The sequence below is a fragment of the Epinephelus moara genome, chromosome 16 (genome assembly GCF_006386435.1).
Source record: "Epinephelus moara isolate mb chromosome 16, YSFRI_EMoa_1.0, whole genome shotgun sequence".
Lineage (NCBI taxonomy): Eukaryota > Metazoa > Chordata > Actinopteri > Perciformes > Serranidae > Epinephelus > Epinephelus moara.
Window position 1 is genome coordinate 29614957 of NC_065521.1, and position 15340 is coordinate 29630296.

Below are 15340 nucleotides of genomic sequence, written 5' to 3' on the forward strand. Positions count from 1 at the left end.
AGGATGATAATTCATAGCAGAGATGAGAGTTTCTCATAGTTTGCTTTGCTCTGCAGGCTGAAGCTGCTCAGAGTGTGTGTATATGCGCAGTGCATGTGTCCTGATTTGTCCGGGTAAATATAATGTATCTCCATATGTTTGGCCGGCATGAGGAGGAGATGCCAACATGTCAAAATATGTTGGTGCCTGCAGGACTGGATCAAACTCCACAAGCCTCTTAGCTGTTTTCCATCATATGGTGCCTCAGAGGGGCATCAGTGTGTGTGTGTGTGTGTGTGTACATGTGCGTGCTCCACTTGTGCGTGTTACAGTGAGAGTGAAAAGGATCTAGCTTGTGTTCTTATTGTCCTTTTTATTATTTTCATCCTTTGCAGATTTGCCTCAGACGCGCTGTAACATTTGCGTGTTGCAGAGGTAAAATGAGAACATTGATTTTAGTTACCGTTTAGCCGCTAGTCTTTAGTCCTGCAAGCCAGGCAGTTTGTATAAAACAAAATGAATGTGATGGGAACTGTAACACAATTACTAATGACAAATCACACTCCCTGAATTTCGAGCTCAGCAGAATTACGCACGCGCACACCAACGCATGCACAGACACTTCCACAGGAGGATGTGGATCATATTGGGATTGCTTTAAGATAAATGCTGATTGGATTAATGGCGAGAGATTGTGCAGTTGGATACAGATTCACTGAGGGAGAGATCCGTCAGTTTGGCAGCGTCATGCTGGCGTGCTGCTCCAAATAAAGAAACAGGAGTAGCAGTCAGTTATACTGGAAGTTATTCCAGGAGTTTTGGATAAGCAGCCTTCTCCCTTGTTGACATCAGAAACAGGTGTGAGTCAATTTCTAGTTAATCAGGAACACGCTATGTATTCTCACGCAAACGCACACGTGTGGGCTGGAATGTAGGTGTGTGTATGAGGTGAGTTAGTGGGTTCAAGTAACAGTTAGACCACATCCCCTGTTTTTGTTCCACTCTAGTGCCCTGTTTGACAGGTTGACCGCTGTTGCTGTGTTATTTAGGTCAGCCCACACTGAGCGGAACAGGCACTAAGCTTCTGGTGAAGTTACCAACAGCAACTATTAAGCAAATCCAACAATTTTTATTAAGAGATTTCCAATGTGTTATATGGATGCAGTGAGGTCTGGTGCTTAATTGAGGGCTGATGCTGGAGATGTACAACATGGCTGTTCTTGTGAAGGGCTTTGTGGTTATTGTGGTGTTCTGCAGGCAAACTAAAATAAAAGCAGAAACTCGGCGCTTCCTCTTTACGTGAAGTCTGTGCCGTCTGCAATGCTCCCACACTGTTTGTGCCTTTTTTATTTGACAAACAAATGTATCAAAAAATTACAATCCGTTACTAATAATGCAGTAGATAATGACTGAAAATGGTACAGCATAATAAGGCATAACAATAACATTGCAATTATTAACGCACAGAAGGCACAAACCAACCAATCATTTCTAATTTATTATCTCAGTTTCTTTCTCCTTTTTTAAATAAGTTGTATTTCTCTCCCTCCTCCTCCCCCCCCCCCCCCCATTGTCATGGATTAACTCTCTAATAGTTGGCTTCTCTGGAATGAAGCCCCTTGATGTGTGGTTGGGAAATCCCACTCATTAAGTCACCAAGGCAGATAATCAGTTTGGGCCAGATCAGGTGGAAGAGTGCTTACACCAGAGCGGGCATTAACCTTCTTGCATTGCAAGTTTATCTTTCTGGAACATGGGCACTGTTCTATTTTGTTTTATAATGTTTTAGCTGGAATGAAGGGAGCAAGATGCTGGTCATGAGTTAAATATTTTGTGAAGATAAGGACCTCTTCTAAATAGTTGTTTCTATTTTTTGCACTAGCTTGGGTTGTTTTGCCTGAGGAGGTACTGTTTTGAGCTGTTGACCATCCCTGCTTTGGTACATTCTTACTAATATCTCTCCCAATCTGCTGGGTAGAAACACTTGTGCTCTCACAGCGTGCCCAAGAATAAAATGACCTAACGTTCTGTCTTTCTCCCCTCTGTCCACAGTGAATGAGTATGTGTTCATGGTCCAAGCCAGAGGGATCCAGATCAGAGAGAACGTGAAGAACATCGGGGCTCAGGTTCTGGAGCAGGTGGTGAGAGGAGCTTACAGCATCAATGGCACAGGTAAAAACATACACAGTGATACATCAAGATGTTCCGGGAATGCTTAGCTGTATGTCAGTCAGGAACACTTTAGTCAAAGAAAACTTTATTTCCATTTGCAGTATTATATTTGGTGGTATGGCTCTGTTCTGGGGCCTCTCTGCCTTTCCTAGGCCTACATAGAAAGCCTCTTCCACGTGCCTTTGCAGAAAGCCTAAGGTGGAGAGAGCACACCTATCTGCCCTTCCACACGCCTACGTGGAGAGTCTTAAGGCAGAGAGAGCACACCTCTCTGCCCTTTCACATGCAAACAAGGAAAACATTTGGGAGAGACAGCAAACCTCCCTGCCCTTCCATGCGCCTACATGGGCAGGAAGAGCAGCAGCAAAGACCCCCCTTTAACAGAACAGAGCAGCATCAATGACAAACAGAAATGACACTGATAAGTCAGACACAACATGAAAAGGAGGAGCTGGGGTGGAGGTGGGTTGCAAAGCGGCCTGCAGAGGAAGCAGCAACATTGTGTCCTGCCTGAACTAACACTACGCTCAATTTTTAACTGGACACAAATGCAGTCCCCACCCTGGGTAAACAAAGTAAAGAAAATGAGCTGTTGTAGTCTTACTGTAAGTGATGCATACATGTGTATAGAGCTCATGGCTTAGGCCGAGGTGAAAGAAGGAAGAAAGATAAAAAAAAACATAGTTGCAAAACAATAAACCACACAGCTAAGGGGTGCACCATGAAGCAACGGTAGTGGGTTAGTGAGCCAGATTTTTCTGTCCTACAAAGATGTCTCCCATTTAACCTAGCTAGATCATCATGGTAATCTACGTCACAGACCTAACCTTGTTCTGCATTCGGCTTGAAATCAGCTAAAATCTGCCTTTCACAGCCTCTTTGAGTGGCGTCACTTTATAGTAAATGTCAGTCTGTGAGTGATACAGGTTCCCAGCTGAGGGAGTATGTTATAAATGCACTTCATTCAGCTTTTTGAGCTGTAACCTTACATTAATGCCACTGAACGAAGCTGTGCAGTTACAGCAGCGCTTACTGTATGTGTCACATTGCGTTTTATTTTATTAACTAGGTTGTTGTTGCTCTCACTGAACCACTGAATATTTTTGTAGTGTTCTCTGGTACATTTGCCCTCGCTGGCTCTAAAAGAAGCCTCCTATAAGATCGCAGGTAGCATTATACATTAACAGTTTACCATATTACTAAAAACCAAACCATACCATAATGTTACCACTTTGTTTTCGTGCCTGCTTTACACTGCTGGTATATTAACGCTACAGCTTATACAACACCGATTAGAAAATCTTTTGGTATTCATCACAGATATCATTAAATCACATTCATTTCACTTCAAATTCAGCCAAGAAGAAAACTGATTTCCATCTCTTCTTCATTGTGGGATAGTGTCAGTACATATAAATGCAGTTTTTGAGTATTAAGTTTGAATCTGCTGCACAATGTTTTAAGTTTAAGAGCTGTGGAATACGCAGCTGCCAGGTTAGAAATAAATGCATTGGTAGCCTAAATTAAGTTTATTAACTTCTGAATTCACAAGATAAGTAGGTTTCTGCCAGCATTCCTCTCGCGCCTTTATTTATTTATTTTTTTGGCAGAAGAAGGGAATTAATTGATCAGTTTAACTCATTTTATGAGAACACGCACGGAGCCTGAGGGAGAAAACCTGGGTTAACAGAGAAAGTTAATAACAACCTTCGTGGTGCTCATTATCTCTGACTGAGGCCTCAGGGCTTTTTTTAACCTGCTAAGGCAAAGAAAGCCTGGCTTTGTCAAACTTGTTTCAGGGCACAGCCTTCTAGACTTAGTCAGATAAAGACTGGATTAAGTTTCTTCTGATTGTGATTCCAGATTATGCCTATGACTTCAACGTGAGTGAGAGTGATGCTCCTCCCACCACATACCTCCCTGAGGGCTTCACCTACCTCCCCTCTCAGATTTGCCCTGAGAGGCTGCCCTCCATGAGTGAGTACACTGTTTATGTTCAGATGTCAGTAGCCTTAGATGACCTTAAGGTGAAACAGCTGTTCTTAAGGTTGTCTGAGCCTTTCAAAAGATGTCACCTTAAATGAACTTTCATCGTGCTTCTGTGCACATTTAATTCAATAGACAGGATATTAAGATGGACGACATGAAAGCCAAAACATCTGGGGCTGTATTCACAAAGATTCCTGGCACAAAGAGTTGCTCCTAGTCATGAAATTCTAAGAAAATTCTTATTATTGTGGCGTTTTCTTAAAATTTCCCTCAAAGTTAAGATTAGGTCCATGTAAAGATAAAAGTTGACCTATATTCTCCAACCCCTAGATGACAGTGAGTGTATAAATGCCACAGATTACATTGTGCAGGGATGATATTTGTGGTCGATCTCATTAGAAGTACGCACATATTTCCCACCTGACGCTATAACACTGTAACGCCAGAAATAAAATGATCTCAACACTAAGATATTTTGAAAACTGTAAAAATGCAACAGTGCAGCAGTGATGACTTGAGTCTGTCTCAACTTTCCATCAGCAAAGTGCTCACACTAGCAATGACAACACTTTCACAATCAGCAGTTCATTTCATTGGCAGGCTCACAATAGGGTGTGTCTGTGACAACCAATCACATTTTTAAAACAATGCATCATACCTAGCAACGGGGTCAACCACACCTCATCACTGGAATAAAAGTTTCTGTCCCTTCCTTGCTCAGATTTGCTGTGAGAGTTGTTTACTAAAAAAAAATAGAGGCTAAGTTAGGAGCTCACTGGAAGTGTTCTCAGAACGTTTGTGAATACGACCCCTGGATATCCCCCTGGTGGCTGGTTTCAGTATAGGTCATAAGCCCCTCCCCCTTCATGTTCGCAGATGAGACATTGGCCAAACTAAAACCTCAAAGTACACGTCAATAAAATTTTCCCCTAATGGTGTTTTTTGTGAATCTATGTAGCTCCTATCACGCTGATGTTTGTTCAGGTGTTAATGTTTGGTTTCAATTAGTTATCTGACGCTATTAAAAAGTGGTTTGACGGCATGATTGACAGCTGTTGATACTGCGGCTCCACTCCTCGATCACTACTGTGTAGACTCTGGCTCCAAATGTCACCAGAGCAAGATGGCAAAGCCCATATCTGGGATATTTTGGCTTCATTTTTGCACAGTGGGAGGAAGTGGAGACTTGTCGTCCATATTTATATACAGTCTATTATTTGATCTAGTAATGAGTACTGAAATGGTCGAGAGCTCGTGTTTTCTGTCAGCTTTGATTGACGATGCATGCAAATATGTTGTAATGGCACAGAGTAGCTTAACCCAGCAGTTTATGCCCCCAGATTAGTCAGCTGTTACAGGCTTTGATGAGTGTTGTTCTTTTTCCCCTCCTCCCTCCCTCTCTATACTTTTTCCCATTGTCCTCTATTTACTATTTCATCTTATTCACATGCACGACTCTCTCTGTCTTTTTTCCTCATGGCTTTTTCTGGCTTCCTGCAATCCGTGTCCTCTGTCTGTCCCTCTACCCCTCCCCCACACACAGAGGGCAGGTTACAGGTGAATATGAGTGAGGTGTCTTTGGAGGAGGTGGAGAGATCCTTGCTGGAGGAAGAGCCTAACGTGGTCCCAGGAGGCTACTGGAAGCCCAAAGACTGTTTACCTCGCTGGAAGGTAAGTGCGGATGTGTGTGTGTGTGTGTGTGTGTGTGTGTGTTAGAAGGACTGTTGAATGAAAAGTACTGTTGAACACAGTTAAGCGGAGAAACACAATGCAGAAGCTCCCATACGGTGCACAAGGGGCTCACTGAATGGGTTTAGTATGAAAATGATCTCTATCTCAACCCAACTGAACACCTACGGGAGATTTATGAGCAGTGTGTCAGACGCCAGTGCACATACAGTAACTGGCATGTCTGACACATGCCCCAGTATGTGCCACAAACATGCGTTTACATTAGTTGCCTCTTTGTTCTGTTGCTCACTGTGTGAAATCAGGATGATCCGGTTGTTCTGTCTGACATTCAGACGCATAAAGAAGCAGGCGAAACATGAATTCAGCCCATTCAATGTGCTTTCCAGTTTCAGTTTGAACCAGCCTCCTCTACTATGTGCTCATTTTTGTCACTCTTTTTTTGGTCCAACAGAGCAATCTTGCCTGCCATCTGTGTGTCTGTCTCACATTCATTCGCCCTGAGGGACTGTGAATGCTCTGACAACCAAATCTCTCCCTCTTTCTCTCTCCCTCCCTCCCTCTCATTAGCCAGCAATCTCTCTCTCATCTACCTCTATAGTTTCTCTCGTAGCCATTGTTGTTTTCCATTTCGTCGCTTCCCGTGACAGTTTGCTTTTTAGCGAGCTTCAAAAGAAACTTAAAAAACGGGGATTGTCATAGCTACGGCTCTATGGGGAAAAATAAACACCTTTTACAGACATTTAGCACCTCAGTGCGTCTATGATTGATGAGTGCCAGATCTCATTTTGGAAATGAGATTTTAAGAACCTGACACGCTTTTGTTGTGAGTCATGATGGTAATTGGTGTTTTTTGGTACTGTCTTCACCCACACTTTCACTTTTACCTACCGCTGAGAGGTCACAACTCTCGGAAACATTCACTTGTGCAAACAGTGCAGTGTACTTTGTTGTGCAGAATGTGTCCTCATACATTTGCAAAAATCTCCATGTGTTTGCAAGTGCATGTCATTTCATACGAGACAGCTGTGGCCCAGGAGGTAGAGCGTGTCATCTACCAACCGGAAGGTGTCAAACCTCAAATTGTGCTGTGTGAATGTTAACTGCCATCAGTGTATGAATAGGTTGGCTTTGAGTGATCAGAAGACTAGAGAGGCACTATGTAACTGCAAGTCCATTTACTATATCTGTTTTATTCTAATCCATTTTGTGTCCCTTAGGTGGCAATCCTAGTCCCGTTCAGAAACCGACATGAACACTTACCCATTCTCCTGAGACACCTGGTGCCAGTGCTGAAAAAACAGAGACTCCAGTTTGCCTTTTATGTCATAGAGCAGGTATGCACACACCTACTCACACAGTCATTGACATATTCCTCTGTGTAACATCAAAACAATTTGCAGACAGTGAGCTTACTTCACAGGTGGTGGCAATGTCTCTGTTTTACAGCAGAAAGTGGATTGACAATTATTTTAATTGCAGATTAACATGTTGTCTATTTTCTCAATTAATCAATTAGTTGTTTGGTCAATAAAATGTCTCCTCTATTATGTTGATTTTTCAACAATGCAAAGATTTTTATTTTATATTGAAAGAGGAGTAAAGAAACCAGAAAATATCCACATGTTAGAAGCTGGAATCAGAGAATTTTTTTTTTTTTTCTCAAACCAATTAATCAATTATCAAATTGTCAAATTGGCATAATAGTTGATAACTAATCAATTAATTGAGTTGCAGCTCTAGTGAACATGACAAGCTTTTGCATAAACAACCTCTTTGTTTTCCACAGGGAGGCACGGAGCCATTTAACCGAGCTATGTTGTTCAACGTGGGCTACAAGGAGGCCATGAAGGACCTGGACTGGGACTGCCTGGTCTTCCACGACGTGGACCACCTCATGGAGAACGACAGGAACTATTACGGCTGCACAGACATGCCCCGACACTTTGCGGTCAAACTCGACAAGTACTCCTACATGTGAGTCCCGGTTCTGTCTCCGCGGGCGTATACTGTAAATGTATTCCTTACTTAATGTGAAGTTTAATATGTGTAATTGTCCCTCCAAGGCTTCCGTATAATGAGTTCTTTGGTGGTGTCAGTGGCCTGACGGTGAAGCAGTTCAAAAAGATTAATGGATTTCCTAATGCATTCTGGGGCTGGGGAGGAGAGGACGATGACCTCTGGAACAGGTGAGGGGAACACACACACACACACACACACACACACACACACACACACACACACACACACACACGCAGACACACACTGCTGCAGCATGAGGCAGTCAGTATCGTTGACATTAGGCGTGCTAGAGAGATGGGTACGGACAGTTGGCACATAACAAGCTTTTGTATTAGTTTTGTGTTATTTTCCTCCTTCCTTTGCCACACTGCGTCGCCGCCCCTCCCCCTCCCACGCAGCTCACAGGCAGCTGTACACACGCAGGGCTCAGTATACACTGCATACTCTGACTTATTGTTTCTGTGTGTAATGATCCCTTTCGTGTGCTGTTACTACAAAACCTTTCCCTCTTGTACTTTTACATTACACCACTGTGTACACTGTGGACTAATAAGCATTGTTATATTTGTGTAGGGTGCGGTTTGCCAATTACAGCGTAAGCAGACCACATGGAGAGCAGGGACGCTACATGTCAATTCCGCATCACCATCGCGGGGAGGTCCAGTTCCTGGGAAGGTTGGTGTCTGTGCACGCACACACACCACACACACACACACACACACACACACACACACACACACACACACACACGTTGGTTAAAAGCAGGAGCTGATGATTTCAACGAATCTCAGGCTCATGTGGTGTAAGCCAGTCACATGAAAAGCCAGAGCAGTGACTTTGAGAGAATTTCAACTCTTTTAAAGACTTTGCATGTGATTGGCTTGTGCGCTTCAGGGCTGAATTCCAATCGTGCTCCCTCTGCTCACATTCTGAGTGACTTAAATCAGTCCAGGGTTTAAAAGTTTCTTTCATTTGTTAATAAAAAACTTCAAGGAGCAGATGCTACAAATACTTCTTCTCCAAAATAAAACTTGCCTTTGTGATTCTTTTGTGAAAGTGTCAGGAGTAATCTAGTGCAGTGATCTGCTGAAAATTCATCTTGTGCTGTGCAGCGAACAGCTACAATAACACCGACAACAGCAGCACCTCATTTACCACATATAATTAAAGTGCTCTACATATCACAAGGTGCAGCATTCTCGCACACAGAGGTTCAGTTATTTTTGTTCACACTTTGTTTAACTGGTAGGAACAAACGATCTGCGAGCACAGCTGGTTCGGAGCGATAGCACCCTGCACTTTCTGTCTGATGATAAGAGCTCATATACATAAAATAGAGGATGTGGGCTAAATCTCGAATTAGCACCTGCCCCTCCCTCAACACTCAGGACTCATCGTCAAACAGTCTTGCTGCTGTCGAGCAATCTTACAATCACTGACAATGAAGCATATTAGGCAATAGTGCAGGAAGTTAAACCCATGGAAAAAACTGTCACTTTCTGTCTACAGCACAGACAGTGACACTCTGTTTTACATGCCTGTATGATAATGAAACCTGTTCCTCTACATATTGCCTCATTATTTGTTAATGTTCAGGTGCCAGTTACTGTTAGTTGTCTAACTTGCTTGGAGTTGCACTGGGTGCAGAGCTGTTACACACTGTTTTTATCCCTCCTTCACTGATTTATTAATTGCTTGTTCTGGCAGGTATAGTCTACTACGCCACTCAAAGGAGAGACAGAAAGTGGATGGCCTCAACAACCTAAACTACTCCCCCCTAGTGTCCAGGAGGCCTCTCTACACCAACATCACAGTCAGCTTGAGCAGAAAGCTTGCACCCGTAGCTGACTACTGACGTAGGAACAGCTGGACTGCAAAAACACCTGGGAATCAAAGTCCTCTGGGACATCAGCCATATCTCACCAGTTGCAGCACTGCTTAGGACTTTTTAGTTGATTGATTCTTTGCTTTTTTTCTTTTGTTTGTATGCAAAAAAATATATATATATACAGGAGACTCAAATAAGTATGTTGGATAAATCTTAAAAAAGAAATTAAGGATAAATGCTGCACTTGCTTGTGCCACAGTCCATCACTCCTCTCATCTGGGCTTATCTGGTCTTCAGTCTCCACATGCCTTTTGCACCATTTTGGCCTTCAGCATCCATTCATTCATCCATTTTCTTATTCAGTCAAAGATTAGCTCAGCCCTACACAATTGTACTTGCTAATGAAAATAGGTCATGATACACGAACACACGCACACACACATGCACACAACAGTTTGACTAACACGTGCTGACCTGGTCCCTGAGGCTTTGATTTACTTTTTTTTTTTTTTTTTTTGTTACTTTGCTCTTGCACTTCTTCTTTTCATAAATGCAGTAAGCCTGTGAAAACATTTGCATGCACACACACACACGACCACACAACAACTTTTAACCGCGTGGACTCTTGCAGCTGGTTCTGCAGAAGGTTTGCCAAATCTACAAGTGAAGAGAGCGAGAGAAAATGCTATGACGAGTGAGTGTTTTCAGTCATGTATACTGTATGTGAAATAGTCTATCCTAACCTTAGAGAATATTAATACCTTAATCATCTCTCACCGACTATATTTTGTCCTGTGAACATACCATTTTAAAGACTGTGATGTTTGTGTTTGCATAGTTGCATTGGATGTTCTGGCTGCCTGCATGTGGCTGTATGTTGGAGAGCAATGCTCCTCCTATTAGCAATAAGCTGTAATATCAGACAGCAGAACTTAGACCCGACTTCCTCACTATACAGATGCAATAGCACGGGTGCTAGCATACCCCGATTGGACGACAGAAAAGGAGTGACTGCGTATGCAAACTTCACATTCAACATACCTTTGCCTAAGCAAACATGCCACCCCTTTTCAAACCCGTGTGTGTCTGCGTGCGTGTCTGTGTGTGTATATAAGTGAGGGAGAGCTATGCAAATGGCCTGTATGTATCCTGTTGTCAGTGTAAGGTCTTCAGGGTGACCTCCAGGAGACTTCACCCCTGAATCTGTGACCGACTGACCTCATTTTGTGTGCGGTGTGCAAGTCCAGGCCAGGGAGAGATAAACAGTTTTATTTTTTAGATCCCACATCCTTAATGTTTACTCACCTTCTTCTTTTTTTTTTTTCCGGGAGAATTGGAGGTAGAGAATACTTGATTGCTGTCACCGTCACTTGTGTTTACAGAAGCTTTTGCTTTGTTATTTTTCAGATTGACTAGTGTTTGTAATACTGTTAGCCAGCTCTCCTCCACTGTGGGTGCTGTGAGAACTGTATCTCTACAACAACCAATCTAATGGCTGCCTTTATTTTTTTAACTGACACTTCTTTACCTAGATGAGGATAGGACAAAATGCTTATCTTAGACATCAGGTGTTAAACCACTGATTAGCTTTGTTGGCTTGTTGCCAGGCTTTGGCCAGTGAGGTTGTTTGTGTAAATCAGACTTCAGGATGTTGGTCTAAGTCGAGTTTCCGGTTCGGTGGCATGCAGCCTAACACTGCATTGACACAGACTGACAGCACTCTGGCAGTACACAGCAGTTGCTATAATGTTCCCTTCTCTGGTTTGTGTGTCTGACAGTGTTGATTTTGAGTAAAATATCCCAATACTGTAAACGTAGTTCCTTTTTAAAGAAACAAAAACATACAGACACTCTCTCTTCACTGTCTGTCCTCTAGTCATGCAGCTACTTCATTTCACACAAATCGCCTTGTATGCATTTCTTAAGATGTATCTTTTCGGGGGGAAACGTGGGTGGTTGACAAACTGTTGTGTTCCCACAATGAAATAAGAAGTAAAGAGGCTGGACCTCGTTTTATTTATTTGATCTTTTATGAATTATTTTCTGTAATTGTTCAGTTTTAATTTTTTTTTTCTTGCGGTTGATGTGATGATGTAGTAGGTGACATATGACAGACTGTGTTAGATGCACTGAAACTTGTAGTAATGTGTATTTATGTGGGTTTGTGAGGTTCAGGTCTGTGTAAATGGGTAGGCGTTCCATTTCATTTCGATGAAACCGAACGCGACCTGTAGCCTGGTGTGTATTAATCTGCTGAACAGACACGTTGGAGGCGGCCATTTTGTGTGACAACCACAGGAAGAGCAAGACACCTAATCAGAAGAATGCTAGTGGCCATTTTCTTCCACCGGGCACCTCCTTTTATACTAATTGATAATCAATGGTGCTGACCTTCCAGAGCTCCCTGTGAGGGAGTCTCTCTCTACGTGCTTACTGGAAGCCAATCTCAACATCGTAAAGGCGAGTATCGACAGGCAAAACATCCCTCCAACCTGCACATAAGTGGCATAGATATCCAGTGATTTTTACATCCATACATTTAAAAAAAAAAAAAAAAAAAAAAAAACCTGCTGCCTTTTCATCCTGCCAGGTGAAGCTAATTTGTGGTTTTGTTGCTCTGGTTCATCACCACAAACAGAAGCACGTGTTTACCTCCTAGCCAATCACCCAGGAGGTGCCCGGTGAAAGTCGTGGTCAGTGGCGGCATTTGTGTTAAGTTTTGTTTTCCATGTGTGTTTGAGTGAAATGGCTAAACCTTACAGAGGTCTAACTGTCCTCCATCTAGACTTTGAGGTGTTTTTTTTTTTAAATTTGTTTTATTTTGTTTTCCAGCACTGATATGAAATGATTTATAGTGACCTGGTTGTGGAAAACACAACAGGTGTTTTTTCTAGTTCTTGACACTTACATGACACACTGTATATTATCTTTTATTTTTTTTCATTGCTTTAAATTAAAAGCTAGATGGACATATAGCAAAAGCCAAATGGTTTTAGTTTTTGAGTGTTCGGGTGAAGATTCAGACCCGGAGTGACCTCTCAATATAGAGAGGCCCTCTGGACGACGTATATACTCTTAGAGTCAGTATTAGGCTCTATACTCCACAATATAGAACGAGCAGCTTCATCAGCCATAATCAACAAGATGGGTTTTCTGACTACTAGACAGGTTTGTCCACTCTGACAAAGTAACGGGCAAATCAGTCAGCGCTCTCTTGCTTTTTGTTTAAACCAGGAAATGGTTTTTCGGTTTGTGATGAGAGCATGCTGGCTCGTCTTGTCCCTGTTATATGTATATATACTGTACACGGTCACGATCTAGACCAAGACCAAGCCTGCTGCTCACTAACGAGGCTTCATCATACCATAATCTCACCTGCTCTGATCCATTCTGTACCAGTTTAAATGAAGGGACCATTTTTTGGGCATCTGACAAGACTGGCAGCCTTAAAGCTTCTTAATTTATTGCAGTGGGTTTTATTTGTTTTTTTGTTGTTTTTTTTCACACAAGTTTTTTCTTTTTTATAAGCAAAAATATTTAAATATGAAAAAAGTGCATATCAAGAAAAACGATCATTGTAAATATTGTGTGTAGTGTTTTAGAAATTCTATAAGGTCTTAAATCACTACAGATGCTAGCATAAAGAACAAGGCTTTTGGAGGGATTTGGCTGGGGGTTTATCCGGTGCCATTTAAATGCTAGTGAAGCTTACACAGCGACATCAATGTTTTTACATCACCGCTTCCCAGCACAGCCTTTTTGTTGAAATTAAAAATATATCCCATGAATCTTAGATTCCTCTCACAATCTCCGAGGTGTTCTGCATTCCAGAGGCCTCCCTATACTTAATATGCTGGAGCAGTAGAAGAGACATATCATGGCAGACATTGGCATCAATCTTCAGACGAAGTTCTGTGTCCTTGTTTCTGCGTGTGATGTCACTTTGATAGTGACAGCAGTTGGGGTAAGGTGTAGGTCAAAGGAAAGCACTGCGGGATAGCAATGTGTCAGCCAAAAACACCATATGCTTACAATGCAATGAAACACAGGCACCCAAACCAGCGACACAATCCACTCTAAAATCTACAGAGATTCATTTTTTTGTATGAAAGTTAACTATTAAAAAAAAAACAGATACAGATGACTAAATTTAAAATATTTCTTCTCTGATTGTAAGGAGAGCAGCTCTCCTTGAATTGAAGCCATTTGAAGCCACTTGTCAAAACTTGATGTCAGCCTTATGTGGATCTGTTTGTGTATCGGCATATTATCTTTTGATTATTGAAATTTGTATGATGGAGATTTTCTTTTATACCATCATTGTTATTGTCAGAGTACACCAATAAAACGAAACTTGTAAAGATACAGTACCCAGTCCCTGTCTGTGTTTCTGTTCTGTGTTGACGTCCGTTTGCTTTCAGTGTGCTTGCCTGGAACCGCTGCCTCTGGCCCAGGCATTTCCTCAAAGCTTGGTCAGTGGCTGCATTTCAAATATTCAGAATAATACTGTGGTTATAGTGCACACTACAACTGCTGCACGGAAAGCAAGCTTGCACACACAGGCATGCTTCCTGTTAAGGGACATTTACTTTACACTTCATTACTTAAACAAAAGGCAGAGCACAAACTGGCCACAGTTACAGCATGAGCTGCCAGAGAAAGGACTCTGCTGAGAGTATTATACTGTCCCTACCAACATCCAGTGACTACTGAATTGTCTCTAGCAATAATTTTGATCAAAATGTATACAGTAAGGGACAGTGCATTTTATCTTTCAATACCTTGGAGTTGAAATTAATGACCACCTAAGTTTCAAGAAAAAGAAAAGTCCAACGTATCCTCAAGATGTTCTGCAAATCTGTCTTGAAGGGCATTCTGTCCTTTGGCTTGATCTGCACCTTTGGGAATATGTTCAAGGTTACGCCAAACTCTAAGAGATGATCAAGGCAGTGAGTAGGATCATCAGCAGAAGAGCTGTACAATGACCTTATTCTTAAAAAGGCTAATCAGATTCTCAATGATCCCACCCGAGGGAGTAGCAGGTCAAACGGCAGAGTCCTGCAGCAGAAATTAGAACAACAAGGTCAAATCATCATCATCATACAACATGAGCTTGATCCTGTGGGAAAGCCTTCCATCCGCTTAAAGGGAAATTTCGGTTTATTTCAACCCGTCTCCTAACATCCTAAATTTGTTTCAAGTGACTAGTGACATAGAAATAATAGTTAGCATGTTAGCTGTTAGCCTAGATACAGCCGGGGCGCATGATAGCGTCAGACCTGTTAAAACGTAAGTGAACGGGCATATTTCAAGTGCAAAGTTAGTCCACTAAACAAGCTTTTTTCCACAAAGACCGCCTCATATCGTTAGGATAAATGTCAGAGAACATATAGAAAACGTCATGTTAAAGTGTTGTCTTACCTTACCGGTGTGCTGCCATGTTTGTTTAAAATATAGCTCTGCTTTCCAAAGCGCGGCCAAAATATCGCGAGAACAAGCAGCGATCTCATACCGTGCCAAGCAGCAACAGCTGAAAGGCAGAACCGGACAGTAGCCTGAAAAGTTCATTCATTTATTTTATGAAAGATTTATAGAATAATGGCTGACTTTTTGCCAGACTTCAACTTTGTGGAGGAGGAATTTGATTTTGCAGAGTTTGAT

General features: G+C 42.1%; 1 protein-coding gene across 1 annotated transcript in view; it reads left to right on the plus strand.

Annotated features, from left to right (window-relative positions):
• b4galt5 (UDP-Gal:betaGlcNAc beta 1,4- galactosyltransferase, polypeptide 5) overlaps positions 1–14047 on the plus strand; it is a 39397-nt gene extending 25350 nt beyond the window's left edge. The window contains exons 2-9 of the mRNA XM_050065922.1: positions 2032–2151; positions 4015–4128; positions 5684–5811; positions 7050–7166; positions 7619–7806; positions 7896–8018; positions 8425–8526; positions 9559–14047. Of these exons, the coding sequence (XP_049921879.1) occupies positions 2032–2151; positions 4015–4128; positions 5684–5811; positions 7050–7166; positions 7619–7806; positions 7896–8018; positions 8425–8526; positions 9559–9706 (1040 nt within the window). The 3' untranslated portion in view covers positions 9707–14047. The remainder of the gene's footprint in view (positions 1–2031; positions 2152–4014; positions 4129–5683; positions 5812–7049; positions 7167–7618; positions 7807–7895; positions 8019–8424; positions 8527–9558) is intronic.
• The last annotated feature ends 1293 nt before the right edge of the window (positions 14048–15340 follow it).